Source organism: Aquarana catesbeiana, linkage group LG02 (genome assembly GCF_042186555.1).
Source record: "Aquarana catesbeiana isolate 2022-GZ linkage group LG02, ASM4218655v1, whole genome shotgun sequence".
In the NCBI taxonomy this organism is placed as follows: domain Eukaryota; kingdom Metazoa; phylum Chordata; class Amphibia; order Anura; family Ranidae; genus Aquarana; species Aquarana catesbeiana.
This window is the reverse complement of record NC_133325.1, coordinates 765,220,960-765,233,744: the sequence shown is the minus strand read 5'-3', so window position 1 is coordinate 765,233,744 and position 12,785 is coordinate 765,220,960. Positions and strand designations below refer to the sequence as shown.

Sequence of the window (12,785 nt, the reverse complement as noted above, 5' to 3'; positions counted from 1 at the left end):
CTCTTCCTATGGGACTGGAGTAAGGACTTTCTGGTCTACCATCTCCCTCAGCAACAACGGGAGAGCCCTTGCTTTTTCGGGATCCCTGGGAAGTTTTGTTAATAAAAATCTCTCTAGAAGGATGACAATTGAATTCCAGGGAGTAGCCCCTCGCAACGATGTCTAGAATGAATTGATTGGCTGTCGTCTTCTGCCATTGAGGTAGGAAGGTAGCCATCCTTCCTTCTACTGGCGATCCGTCGACATTGTTTTGAGGTTTGGTTAGAAGAGCTAAACAGGACATTAACTCTTCGGCTTCCCCTTGTGACCCGTCCAGTTTTTTGGTGTAGCCTTTTTCTTCTTGTGCTCGTCCACGAAAAAACCTCTTTTGTGGAGGTTTGCGCTTTTCAATCGGGAAGGTTTTCTTCCTGTCTGCCATTCTTTCTAGGGCTTCATCCAAGCCTGTCCCCAACAAACAGTCTCCGGATAATGGGAGGTTGCATAGTTTCATTTTGAATGCAGGGTCCCTTGGCCAGGTCTTCATCCAAATAGCCCATCTGGCTGCCACAGCTAGGCCCCCTGTTCTTGTTGCCGGTTTGACGGACTCAGCGGATGCATCTGCTATGTGGCCGACTGCTTTACAGAGGATCAGTAGGGTCTTCAAAATTTCTTCCCTGGGCGTGACATTTTCTATATGGTCTTGCAGTTGGGAGAGCCAAAATTCCAGGTTTCTTGCCACGCAAGTGGTGGCGAGTGCCAGCTTCAGGCTGGCGACACTTGTCTCCCAAGCTCTCTTTAGGATATGTCGCCCCTCTTATTCATGTAATCTTTAAGATGCCCCATATCTTCAAAGGCCAATGAAGATTTTTTGGAAACTTTGGTTAGTGGCGCATCCAATTTAGGATTTTTATTCCATACTTCCTGTGGATCGTCACTGAAAGGGAACCGCTTCTTATGACTAGCCGCAAAAAAGGGTTTATTTTCTGGGTCTGCCCAATCATTCCTCACAACGTCCAACATCACCTGGTGGACCGGGAATACTTTGGACTTTTTCTTCTTAAGACCTTGATGCATCAGGTCATGTTTTGATGGAAGTTCTTTTTCTTCCTCAATCTCCAAAGTCTTATATATGGCCCCAAGTAAGTCCTCTACATCTTCTGGGCACAATTTGTACTTGTGCCTCCTTTTCCTGCTCCAAATCTGAGCTGTCGGTGGCTATTATGCTAACCACACTGCTACCTGCTCTTTCCCCTCACCGTCTCTTGCGACCCTGAGGCGACTGATCTTGGCGAGGCTATGGAAGAGGAACTTCCAGGAGGGAGCTGTTGAAGGTTTAACCTCTGCAATACATTTTTTTAAGATCCTTAAAGGTAGTGGCCATATCCTGCCTCTTGGATCCAAAGATTTTTGTGTAGATTGCATCTGACTGATTAACCAGTCTGTCGATTCACACTTGGCAATGCGGCTCTGTGTATTCTAAGGGCATCTTGGTAGCACATTTTGCACACCGCTTTCTGGGAGTGGGCTTTGGTTCTTTAGAAGGCTTGGCCTGCCAAGACAAACACAGAGGCCTATGGCTATGAGAAAATAGGATTTTTTATTACAGCTTACCTGTAAAATCCTTTTCTTTCGACGGACATCATGGGACACAGAGCCACAGTAATTACTGATGGGTTATAGGGTATCACTAGGTATTGGACACTGGTCACACCCTAATCAGGAAGTTCAACCCCCTATATAACCCCTCCCCTTCCAGGGATACCTCAGTTTTGTAGCAAAGCAGTATAGGTGTATTAGAAGAGGGGCGGGACCTCTGTGTCCCGTGATGTCCGTCGAAAGAAAAGGATTTTACAGGTAAGCTGTAATAAAAAATCCTATTTTCTTTTCTCGGACATCACGGGACACAGAGCCACAGTAATTACTGATGGGATGTCCCAAAGCAATGCCAACTGAGGGGGGGGGGGGGAATCACAACCAAGTAGGGTGCTATCAGACCTGAGGACCTTGTACCGCTGTCTGCAGCACACTACGCCCAAAGGCGATATCCTCATGCCTTCTCACATCCACCTGATAGAATCTGGTGAATGTATGAACTGAAGACCAGGTTGCGGCCTTGCAGATCTGAGCCATAGAGGCCCGGTGATGCACTGCCCAAGAAGCACCAATAGCCCTTGTGGAATGTGCCTTGATCTGAAACGGGGGAACCTTCCATTTCAAACCGTAAGCTTGAATAATCAACTGTCGAATCCATTTAGAAATGGTCGCTTTTGACGCTGCCTGTCCTCTATTGGGACCCTCCGGCAGCACGAACAAGACATCCGTCTTGCGAATCTGAGCAGTTGCCTCCAGATAGGTCTTGACTGCTCTTACTACATCCAAAGAATGTAATGACCTTTCTTCCGAAGAACAAGGTTCTGGAAAAAAGGAAGGTAGCACAATGTCTTGGTTGAGATGAAAATCTGAAACTACCTTCGGTAAAAAACTAGGATGAGGGCGCAGTACCACTCTATCCTTGTGTATAATCAAGTAAGGCTCTTTACAGGAAAGAGCTGCTATTTCTGATACTCTTCTAGCAGAAGAGATAGCTACCAGGAAAATTAGTTTCCTCGTCAGTAAGACCAAAGGAATCTGACGTATTGGTTCAAAAGGTTGTTTTTGTAACACCGATAGAACCAAGTTCAAGTCCCAGGGGTTTAGGGGCGCCTTAACCGGAGGATTAAGACGCATCACCCCCTGTATAAAGTTTCGGATCAGAGAATGCGAAGCAAGCAGCTGTTGAAACAACACTGATAAGGCCGACACCTGGCCCTTGATGGTACTCAAGGCCAGCTTCATCTCTAATCCTAATTGTAGAAAATCCAGAATTCTACCTATGACATATTTCCTGGGATGCCAACCTCTGGATTCACACCAGGATACATAAGCTTTCCAGACTCTATGATAAATCATTCTGGAAGCTGGCTTCCTTGCATTGATCAAGGTAGATATGACAGGACCTGAAAGCCCACGATTTTTCAGAACGTGGGATTCAATAGCCCACCCGTCAAATCTAGCATTTGTGAGGCAGGCTGGAACACCGGACCTTGAGCTAACAGGTCTGGGTGTATCGGTAGGGTCCACCGGGAACCCACCATTATCCCTGCTATTTCTTATCAGGTTCTTCTGGGCCGAACGGGGGCCACCAGAAGTGCCGACTTCCCTTCTTGCCTGAGTCTGCGAAGGAGCCGTGGCAGTAGCAGAATGGGAGGGAATGCATAACTCGGTGAGAGCCGATGCCACGGAATCACCAACGCATCCGTCCTGCCTGCAAGAGGATCCCAGGCAACCGGTAGGAAGGATTTCCCCTTCTGTAGGTTTTCGGGTATGAGCCATCAACTGAGGCTCTGACGCATCGCATGCGACAGGTGCATTGGAAAGTCTAATGCCTGCACCTTCCTGTTCCAGGTCAACAGAATACTGTGTTGCAACAGTTCTGCTTGGAACTGCGCATAGGGAACTGCTTCGAATGAAGCCACCATCTTCCCCTGCAGCCTCATACAAAGGCGGACAGAAAGACCCTTCTTGGCCCTGACTGTCAGAATCAGCTCCCAGGAAAAATGGGCACATGTAGGCCTGCATCTCTGATGCTTATAGATGTCAGAAATTCTCCTCTCTGCAGGATGGAGATTACTGTCCGAATTGATTCCAAACGGAAGGACTGCATCCTTGGGAATCGTTTCAGATCTCTCAAATCCAAAATGGGTCTGCCGTCCCCATTTGGTTTTCGGACCATAGAAAGATTGGAACAGAGTCTCAATCCCTGATCCTTTGTGGGAACCCCCACAATGACCTCTTGCGACAAAAGTCGCTTTATCGCTAGAAGGAGCGACTGCTTCTATTCTGGTTTTCTGGGAACACCTGATCTGAGGAAACGAGGAGAGGGACATTCTTGGAACTCCAGTCTGTACCTTAAGGTTACCGTGGAGATTACCCATCTGTCCTGGAAGTCCTTCTGCCAGGGCCCTGAGAGCTACAGCAGTCTTTCCCCCCACTCGAGCGAGCGGGGCGCCCCTTCATGAAGAGGTCTTAGTCTCTTGCTTAGAAGACCTTTTCCCCCAGGATTTCTTGTGTCCCTGGGGTTGACTCTTGTTTCTTGCCCCAGACGGAGGAGACCGTCGTGACTGCCTGGAGGCTGATGTCCCTGGCGCTGGGGAAAGAGTCCGTTTAAAAGAGGGACGCTTACTCTTCTTCTTATCAGGTAAGAGAGTGCTTTTCCCACAGGAGATCATCTTGATATAGTTATCCAAGTCCTCTCCAAACAACCTTTCACCACGGAAGGGAAACCCAGCCAGGAGCTTCTTACATGGTGCTTCGGCTGACCAGTTTTTCAACCATAATATTCTACGTATATGCACCAACCCAAGCGATAGGCGAGAGGTTTGCACGATAGAATCTCTAATGGCGTCAACAGCATAACATAAAGCCGCAGGAAGGTTAGCAAACCCCTGGGCCTGCTGTTCAGGTAATACTTTGATGACCTGCTTAACATGGTCTCTTAAGTATTGACAGACTCCAATCGCTGCTACTGCAGGTTGGGCCACTGATCCTGCTAAAGAGAAAACATCTTTCAATAAGAAGTCCATCTTTTTATCCACAGGATCTTTGAGCATCTGAGCATTGTCTACAGGACAAGTCAGATTACTATTTACAGAGGAAATGGCTGCATCAATAGCTGGTATTCCCCATCTCTTAATAAATTTTTCTTCCATAGGATAAAGTGTAGAAAACTTTTTCGGCGGAAGAAATCGCTTATCTGGGTGATCCCACTCAGAATAAAGCAGCTTTTCAAGTAAATTATGAACAGGAAAAGCATGTGCTGCTTGGAAAGGTTTCAGTGACCCCAAAGCAGAAGAGGATTCTGTAACAGTTTCAGGTATGGGCAACTTAAATGTGGAACGGACCAAACCAGTGAGGATCTGCACTAAGACTTTCTCCTCTTGGGAAGTCGCAGAGGGTCGCTCTCCACCTGAATCCTCCGAAGAGGAATCATCCGTCCCATCCCGATCCTCTGAAAGGGATTCATCTCCTTTATCCCAGAGCTCCTCTGACTGAGGGTCTTGGGGAGCAGAGGAAGGCCTTGTGCGTTTTCTTCCACTGAGTGAAGATGTAATCACGGCCATTAGTTTTTTCTCTAATCCAGAAATGGTTGAGGAAAAAACTTCTTGTGTAATGTACACAGGGGCTGAAGTGCCGGCAGCAGATGTAGCCCCTAACCCCAATGGCTCTCCCTGTCCAGCTGCCCCTGGTCCCTCAGGAGGGGATGGTGTAGCAGACAGGGGGTCCTCAGAACCTGAACGAGACCCCCTAGTGCCTCTGGTTCTTGGGGTGCTTGAACCTCTTCTACCCATAGTGCAAAGCAACAAGGTGTGAGGTATCAAAAACGAACACTGACTGCTGAGCGATGTAGTCTGGCTAAAAGCCTTGCTACCAAATGCCCAATCCGGTGTTCTTTAGTAAATGCAGCCTAGGGGAATGCCTGTGTCCCACCTTACATGCGACTGTCAGCTCTGCGTCCCTCCAAAGCTCAGAGCACCTGTACAGTGTCCTTTAAATAGCCATGCTTTGGCACTGTGGGCGTCTGAGCACGCTGATGCTGTGCTGACGCCTAGCCCCCCCTCCCCCCCCCGTTTTTGAAAAACGAGCGCTTCCCGCGCGAGCCGACCCTTCCTGGCAAGCCTGAAGGAAGGCTGGGGGTGGGGGAATACGGAGGAGGCCGGCAGTGATGGGCCCTGCATCGCAATGCGGCTTCGGTGGCGGCGGCGGTAGCGGCTGTGACAGTGCGGTCTCACCCGCCTTACAGCATACCTGAGCCTCTCCCTAGCCTGGGGGGACCATCCCAGCAGAGAAAACCCCCCACCATCTTACCTTTGGAGCTGGAGGGAGAGCCTGTGCAGCGGACGCTGAGACAGAATCAAGCATGAGAAGGTTTGTGCTCTTGGCCGCCCCCGGTGGTCACAATAGGCACAGCATGCATTTACCTTAAAGGAGAAGAGCCACTAGAATTGAAATTCTGTGGAATCTCCTCTTACCTTATCCAGGCCGCAGGGTTCAGTTTATACAGACCCAGCCTTCGCCTCTCACGGTGGGCTCCGTTTGTGAAAAACCGTCAGAGACTGGGGCCCCCATCAGTAGGGGGATCCTTCAGTTCTGGGCCTGTAAAGCACCTCGCCAGAAATTAGGAAGTTTAAAGCCATTTTCTGATCCGCGGGTCCAGCTCTCTAAAAAGAGAAGCGTTACAGGTAAAACCTCGTTTCTTCGGACACGAGGCCCGGGTACCATCCAATTCGGCCATGAAAAGACACTTTGAATGGATCCGGTCGCCTGGCTTGCCCCAGTATAGGATCTTAGGATATTCCCTTTGGAGCTTCAGCACAGGACATCTTTGCACGTCCATCACCTAAGACACTGGTGTAAAAACTGAGGTATCCCTGGAAGGGGAGGGGTTATATAGGGGGTTGAACTTCCTGATTAGGGTGTGACCAGTGTCCAATACCTAGTGATACCCTATAACCCATCAGTAATTACTGTGGCTCTGTGTCCCGTGATGTCCGAGAAAAGAAAAAAGTATACTCAACCCACCAAACAGCGTGCACACCCAGTGACACCTTACTAAACCCTGTAGTGCCCCAGCGTGATAGAGACCACCTAGGTAGCTGTTCCCAAACTGGACAACAAAGGGTCACCCACTGGTGCCTACCTGTGTCCCGCTGGTGCCTGCATCCTTGGGAGCCTGGATAGATGACAGAGCATTGTCCTCCTACATCTTGGACCTTCCTGTGGCATCCATGCTGTCCCCTGCAACCGAGTCCACAATAATGGCACCAGCCTGGCATTCAAGCTTCCCGCACCTTTAAGGGGGTGGACCAGTTCCCCGGCACACGCCGATGACATCACCCCACCGCCGCGTCTTCTGGGTCAAGCGGCCTCCAACCGCGGGTACACGCCCCCCCACTGAAGCAGCCAAGAGCATGGTGCATCGGTGCCTTTCTCCACGCCTGGGCTCAAAAGAAGCCAGAATCCGGGTCACCTTAGCTTGCAGCCTAAGGTGGGTTGCCCATGGCCGCACGTCCAACTTCCTCCGCCAACCATACGGTAAGGGTGCAGTCACCCCCGCAGCCCAGAAGCTCACACCGTGCTTGCCATGAGACATGTCCCAGAGCAGCCCTTGGGAGATGGAGCCACCGGCGGTCCCTTTAGGCAACAGGTCTCCTCCGGACGGAGGAAACACTAAGACTGATCAGGGACCTGAGGGACCACCTTTTAAAGAAATTAATGGCAACGTGTTTCCTGTGTGTGAGGAGGAGCGCCATCTCTCAAGGGCTGACCTGGAAGACGACTGGGCAAAATACATGTTGATTTTGCTAGAAATGTAGTGTCCTTGTTACTTCCTTTGAGCTGAACATGTTTAAAGTCCAGCCTGCCACCCTATGACAAGAAGTGTGTTACTGGCAGGATCATCTTGTAAAAATTAAAGGGGGAAAGAAAGCCTGAAAAAAAGAGAACTATTGCAGGCACTTAATTTAAAAACTGCAACATATGGCATTTTTGGTTTGAAGTTTAGATACACTTTAGGGACTCATGCGTACGCCCGTGAAGGCTGTGTGTAGCTGCACGCAGGCGTTTTTCCGTGCATCCCCACACAGGAAGGCCCATTGATGTCAATTGGGATGCAACAGCTGCATGGACACAGACCCTACACCCAATCTGACACACGTGCGGGTGCACAGCCCTGAACACACACTGTCTGCATTTGGGGCCTTGCACCTGCAAGGATGTGAGATTGGGAGCAGCCTCTGTGTCTGTCCAACTGACATGAATGGGACTGCCTCCATGGAAAACATGTGCATCCCCATGCAGGCAAACACGGCCTGTCTCGGTCGTGCGCTTTAGTTTTCCCAGCATGAACGAGGCCTAATTAATTTTCTCCCTTTTGGTTTGTTGAATATACCGTTGGAATTGTTCGGTTTTATTTGTTCAGTAAGAAAACAAATACCCCTTGATCCTGTCAGAAATTCAGTGCTGTCCTGTATACTCTGCAGTTTTATCTCAAGGAGTGCAACTGGCCCTCCCAGTTCTTCCTTTGGACTTTAGAACACCTCCTCCATATGTTTTGCAGGCAGCGGGTATTCCGAAGCTCCTCAAAAGACAAATTAGCAGGGCTGACACCATTCCTGGTGCATCTATTACAGAGATGTACTACATACGCATTTTATTTTCCCCAGACATACCCAGTTTTTCAGTGACAAACACAAGAATTACCTGGTGTGCATATATGGTATCATAAACCAGTGTCCACAGAATTCCAGAGACATACAAGGGAAGACACACTGACCAGTCGCATGAACCTTTAATAGCAGACCAGCCTAACAAGGCTCCCCAGTTAAATGTCATTCCTGTGTGGAAAGGTAAAGATATTAATGCATTCATATCCATGCAACCAATAAGTCATCTGGTAAGAATGTAGTACAAGGAAAGTGAGTATAGATCATGTACTAGCCCACAATAAAAAAAAAAGACAGCATGAAGAACACGTGTCACAATAGTGTACTCTGCCCCCCTTCACACCACTCCCCCCTACAGTAGAATCCTATGGCCCTTCACATCATCCCCCCTACAGTTACGTTCTCTGCCTCCTTTCACATCACCCCCCATCACATTATCCCCCCCGACACAAACACACACACCAGTGTGTAGGTAGCGCTCTAACTTACACCATCCCCCCTACAGTAGAATCGTCTGCCCCCTTCACATCACTCTCCCTACAGTAGAATCGTCTGCCCCCTTCACATCACTCCCCCCTACAGTAGAATCCTACGCATCCCCTTCACATCACTCCCCCCTAAAGTAGAATCCTACGCATCCCCTTCACATCACTCCACCCTAAAGTAGAATCCTACGCATCCCCTTCACATCACTCCCCCCTACAGTAGAATCCTCTGCCCCCCTTCACATCACTCCCCCCTAAAGTAGAATCCTACGCATCCCCTTCACATCACTCCTCCCCACAGTAGAATCCCTTGCCCCCTTCACATCACTCCCCCCTACAGTAGAGTCCTCTGCCCTCCTTCACATCACTCCCCCTATAGTAGAATCCTATGCCTCCCCTTCACATCACTCCCCCCTACAGTAGAATCCTCCGCTCCCTTCACATCACTCCCCCTACAGTAGAATCCTCTGCCCCCCTTCAGATCACCCCTCCTTACAGTAGAATCCTCTGCCCCACTTCACATCATCCCCCCTACAGTTATGTCCTCTGTCCCCCCACAGTAGTGTCCTCTGCCCCTGTGCCCTCCCATACAGTAGTGTCCTCTGCCCCCTTTCACGTCACCCCCCCCCCCCCCCAAGCAGTGTTCTTTGCCCCCTTCACATTATTTCCCCGACACAAACACACATTAGTGTGTAGGTAGCATTCTTCTAACTTACAATAGGTGTACGGCAGAGCTGGGATCAGGAGGCAGCACAATACTGGATGGAGGGCGGGAGTGGAAGCTTGTTGAGTTAACCACCCTTTAAAGTCAACTCCGGCAGCTACCGCCCTCTATCTAGTATTGTGCTGCCTCCCAATCCCCGCTCTGCAGTGTAGAGGGGAGCGATGGAGGCTGGGAGGATTACTGGCAAAGCAGGGACATGTTCACGATCTGTCGGCTGCCCGTGGTCAATGGGTGGATCGAGATTAACAGCTTGACACCCCCCGCCTTAGGGACATAAACTCTGTAGAGGGCCTTAAGTATGGTTCCTGACACTTCACAAGGGCTGCACAAAAGCAGCGTATTTTCACGTGTCGAGCTGCATAGTGTCATATTAGGCAGTCCATTCAAAATGGAATGGGCTGTAATACAACTCAACTCCCCATAATGTTCCTGCTGCATTTTTTGGCCGCATACCGTAATGCACTGAAAAAAAAAACAAAAAACAAAAACACACACTCTGCTGCTCAGTCTGTGCTATTGCTCCATTTCTCATCACTAATGCCCCCCAACCCTTCAGTATAAATGGACTTGTCTTTATTCAACCTTACCAACTATGTATGTAACTATGTATACAAAGTAGCTGTGAGTTCTGTGTCTGTAAAAAACAAAAACAGCATAATTTCTACTTTCTGATATTTCTACTTTCATAATTCCTTCTACCTTGTCAGGCAGAGCTAATCCATACTTTTAAGGGTTGTCAGATCTGTGATATGTGCAGGTTTACCTAATACAAGCTGTGGCCAGTAGGTGATCCTCTTCATTAGTGGATAGGTAACTACCAGCAACAAGGAAGACGCTCCTAGAGCAATGCTAAAAGACAGAAATTATTAGATGTAAATTTTTATTAAAAACAAGGAAAGAGAGGGATTGGAATGTGTGTGGACAAAAATTTGGTCTGTCCGACCTGGAAATTAGAACAAAGAAAGAAAATCTGGTGCCAAAAGGCTCTATTATAGACAGACCAAAAAATTGAGTATAAAATTTATTTTTATTTTGTATAACAATAGTATGCATATAGATCAATACATAAAACAGTATCTGATACCCAATTGTACAGTTGTATGAGCAAACCACTGTCCAGGTGCGGGACGGACTAGTGATGATCCATACAGATGTAAAACACCTTACATGTTACGGACTAAAATGTCCTTCAGAGGTTAATATGGTTCAGATGGGTACAGATTTTCTACAACAGGAGAAAATGTGCAAATAGTACAGTTTAGTATACAATAATTAATGTCAACATTATTGTGTGTACATGTGTATTGATATGTGTGGACTACTTACATAGTAAAATAATCCACATGGAGCAAGTCTGAGGAATAAGAGATGGTCATTCCAATCATGTACAGCATATATGATCCATTCCAAGTTCAGAAAGACAAAAGGGCAACCAATGCTTCACTGCAAGGACTCAAGACTGTGGACAAAAAGCTCCTGCTTGAACTGGGCCAGTGTCACTATATTAAAAACATAAGGCATAGTGAAGGTCACTAACAGGTGTATTAAGTGCATTCAATACAGCACTACAAAAAAAGAGACCTGGCAGCATCAACAAGGCTGAATAAGGTAAAGGTCTATTTGATAGTAATAAATATACTAAGCATACCTTAAAATACTGGATGTATCGAGATGTGCTGCTTTTAAACCATGAACTCCTTCAGCATGTGCAATCAATGCTAGGAGTGCTGGTATATAAAGGGCCTACGTCAAGGCATCAGGCCAATCACAATGTAAATTGTGATAGCCGTCAACTAGCCTCAGCGGCCGGGTGGAGAAGCACGGCCAAAATTGCTGGAAAACTCCGCCCATAAGTCCCCCGGCGTGATGACATGCAGAACAAGCTCGCCCAAAGAGGGCGGAGTGATGTCGCGCGTCATCGCGCCGCCGACGCGCGAGTGGCTGCCGTCTGTGCTCCAGATTGGAGCGCAGAACGTAGGAAAACACGGAAACCGGAGAATCCATAGCCATAACGGTGTCTCAGACCGCCCCTCCATAATGTAGGGGAGAAGCCATGGGACCCGTGCGCGCCGGGAGTGAAGCAAGGGGTGCCTCAGATCCAAACATGAGCGAGGGAGAGGGATCCCAGATGTTTAACCATGAATGGAAACTGCTAACAAAAACGGACCATGTTAATAAAATTTTCCATCACGCAAATTTTATTAACATGGTCCGTTTGTTATATTTTTTGCAATTGTTATAATGTTGATATTAAAATATTGTATACTAAACTGTACTATTTGCACATTTTCTCTGTTGTAGAAAATCTGTACCCATCTGAACCAAAATAACCCCTGAAGAAGGACATTTTAGTCCGTAACATGTAAGGTGTTTTACCTCTGTATGGATCATCACTATTCCGTCCCGCACCAGGACAGTGGTTTGCTCATACAACTGTACAATTGGGCATCAGATACTGTTTCTATGTATTGATCTATATGCATACTATTGTTATACAAAATAAACTTATACTTTTTATACTCGATTTTTTGGTCTGTCTATAACAGACCCTTAGGGGTTCCAACCGTGCCTTTTGGCACCAGGTTCTCTTTCTTTGTTCCAAACCTTTATTAAATGTCATTTAGTTTGCTGAACTACTGGCTAATATAAACAACTGCCATTCTTAGCCCCTTCATGCCTAAGCCTTTTTTGACACTTGTTGCTTAGAAGTTAAAAATCTGTATTTTTTGCTATACAAACATATTTTTATTTAGCAAAGACCCTAGAGAATAAAATGGCAATTGTTGCAATATTTTATGTCACAATATATTTGCACAGTAGTCTTTCAAATGCAATTTTGGAAGAAATACACTAATGAATAAAAAAAACAAAAAAAAAAAAAAAAAAAACAAAAAAACAAAAAACACATTAAAAAGTTAGGCCAATTTTTTTGTATAATGTGAAGGATTTACGCCAAGTAAATAAGATGCCCAACATGTCACGCTTTAATATTGCACACACTCGTGGAATGGCGACAAACTTTGGTACTTAAAAATCTCCATGGGCGAAGCTTTAAAAGTTTCTACCGGTTACCAGTTTAGAATTAGAGGAGATCTAGTGCTACAATTATTGCTCCCGCTCTAACGATCACCACGATACCTCATATGTGTGGTTTGAACACGGTTTACATTTGCGAACAAGGAGGGATGGGGCGCTTTAAAAATTTTAATTTTCTTATTTTTACACTGTCTCTTTATTTTTTTTTTCTCACTTTTATTGCGGTCACAAGAAATGTAAACATCCCTTGTGACAGTAATAGGCAGTGTCAGGTACTCTTTATAGAAGGATCTGTTTTTT

At 47.0% G+C, this 12,785-nt stretch overlaps 1 protein-coding gene across 2 annotated transcripts in view; it reads right to left on the bottom strand.

The window, feature by feature from the left end:
* The window catches only part of COQ2 (coenzyme Q2, polyprenyltransferase), a 36,764-nt gene that overhangs the window by 9,766 nt on the left and 14,213 nt on the right, over window positions 1-12,785 (bottom strand). For both annotated transcript variants that reach the window (XM_073617257.1, XM_073617256.1), the window contains exons 5-6: window positions 10,213-10,298; window positions 8,278-8,411 (exon numbers count right to left, since the gene is read on the bottom strand). In XM_073617257.1, the coding sequence (XP_073473358.1) occupies window positions 8,278-8,411; window positions 10,213-10,298 (220 nt within the window). The remainder of the gene's footprint in view (window positions 1-8,277; window positions 8,412-10,212; window positions 10,299-12,785) is intronic.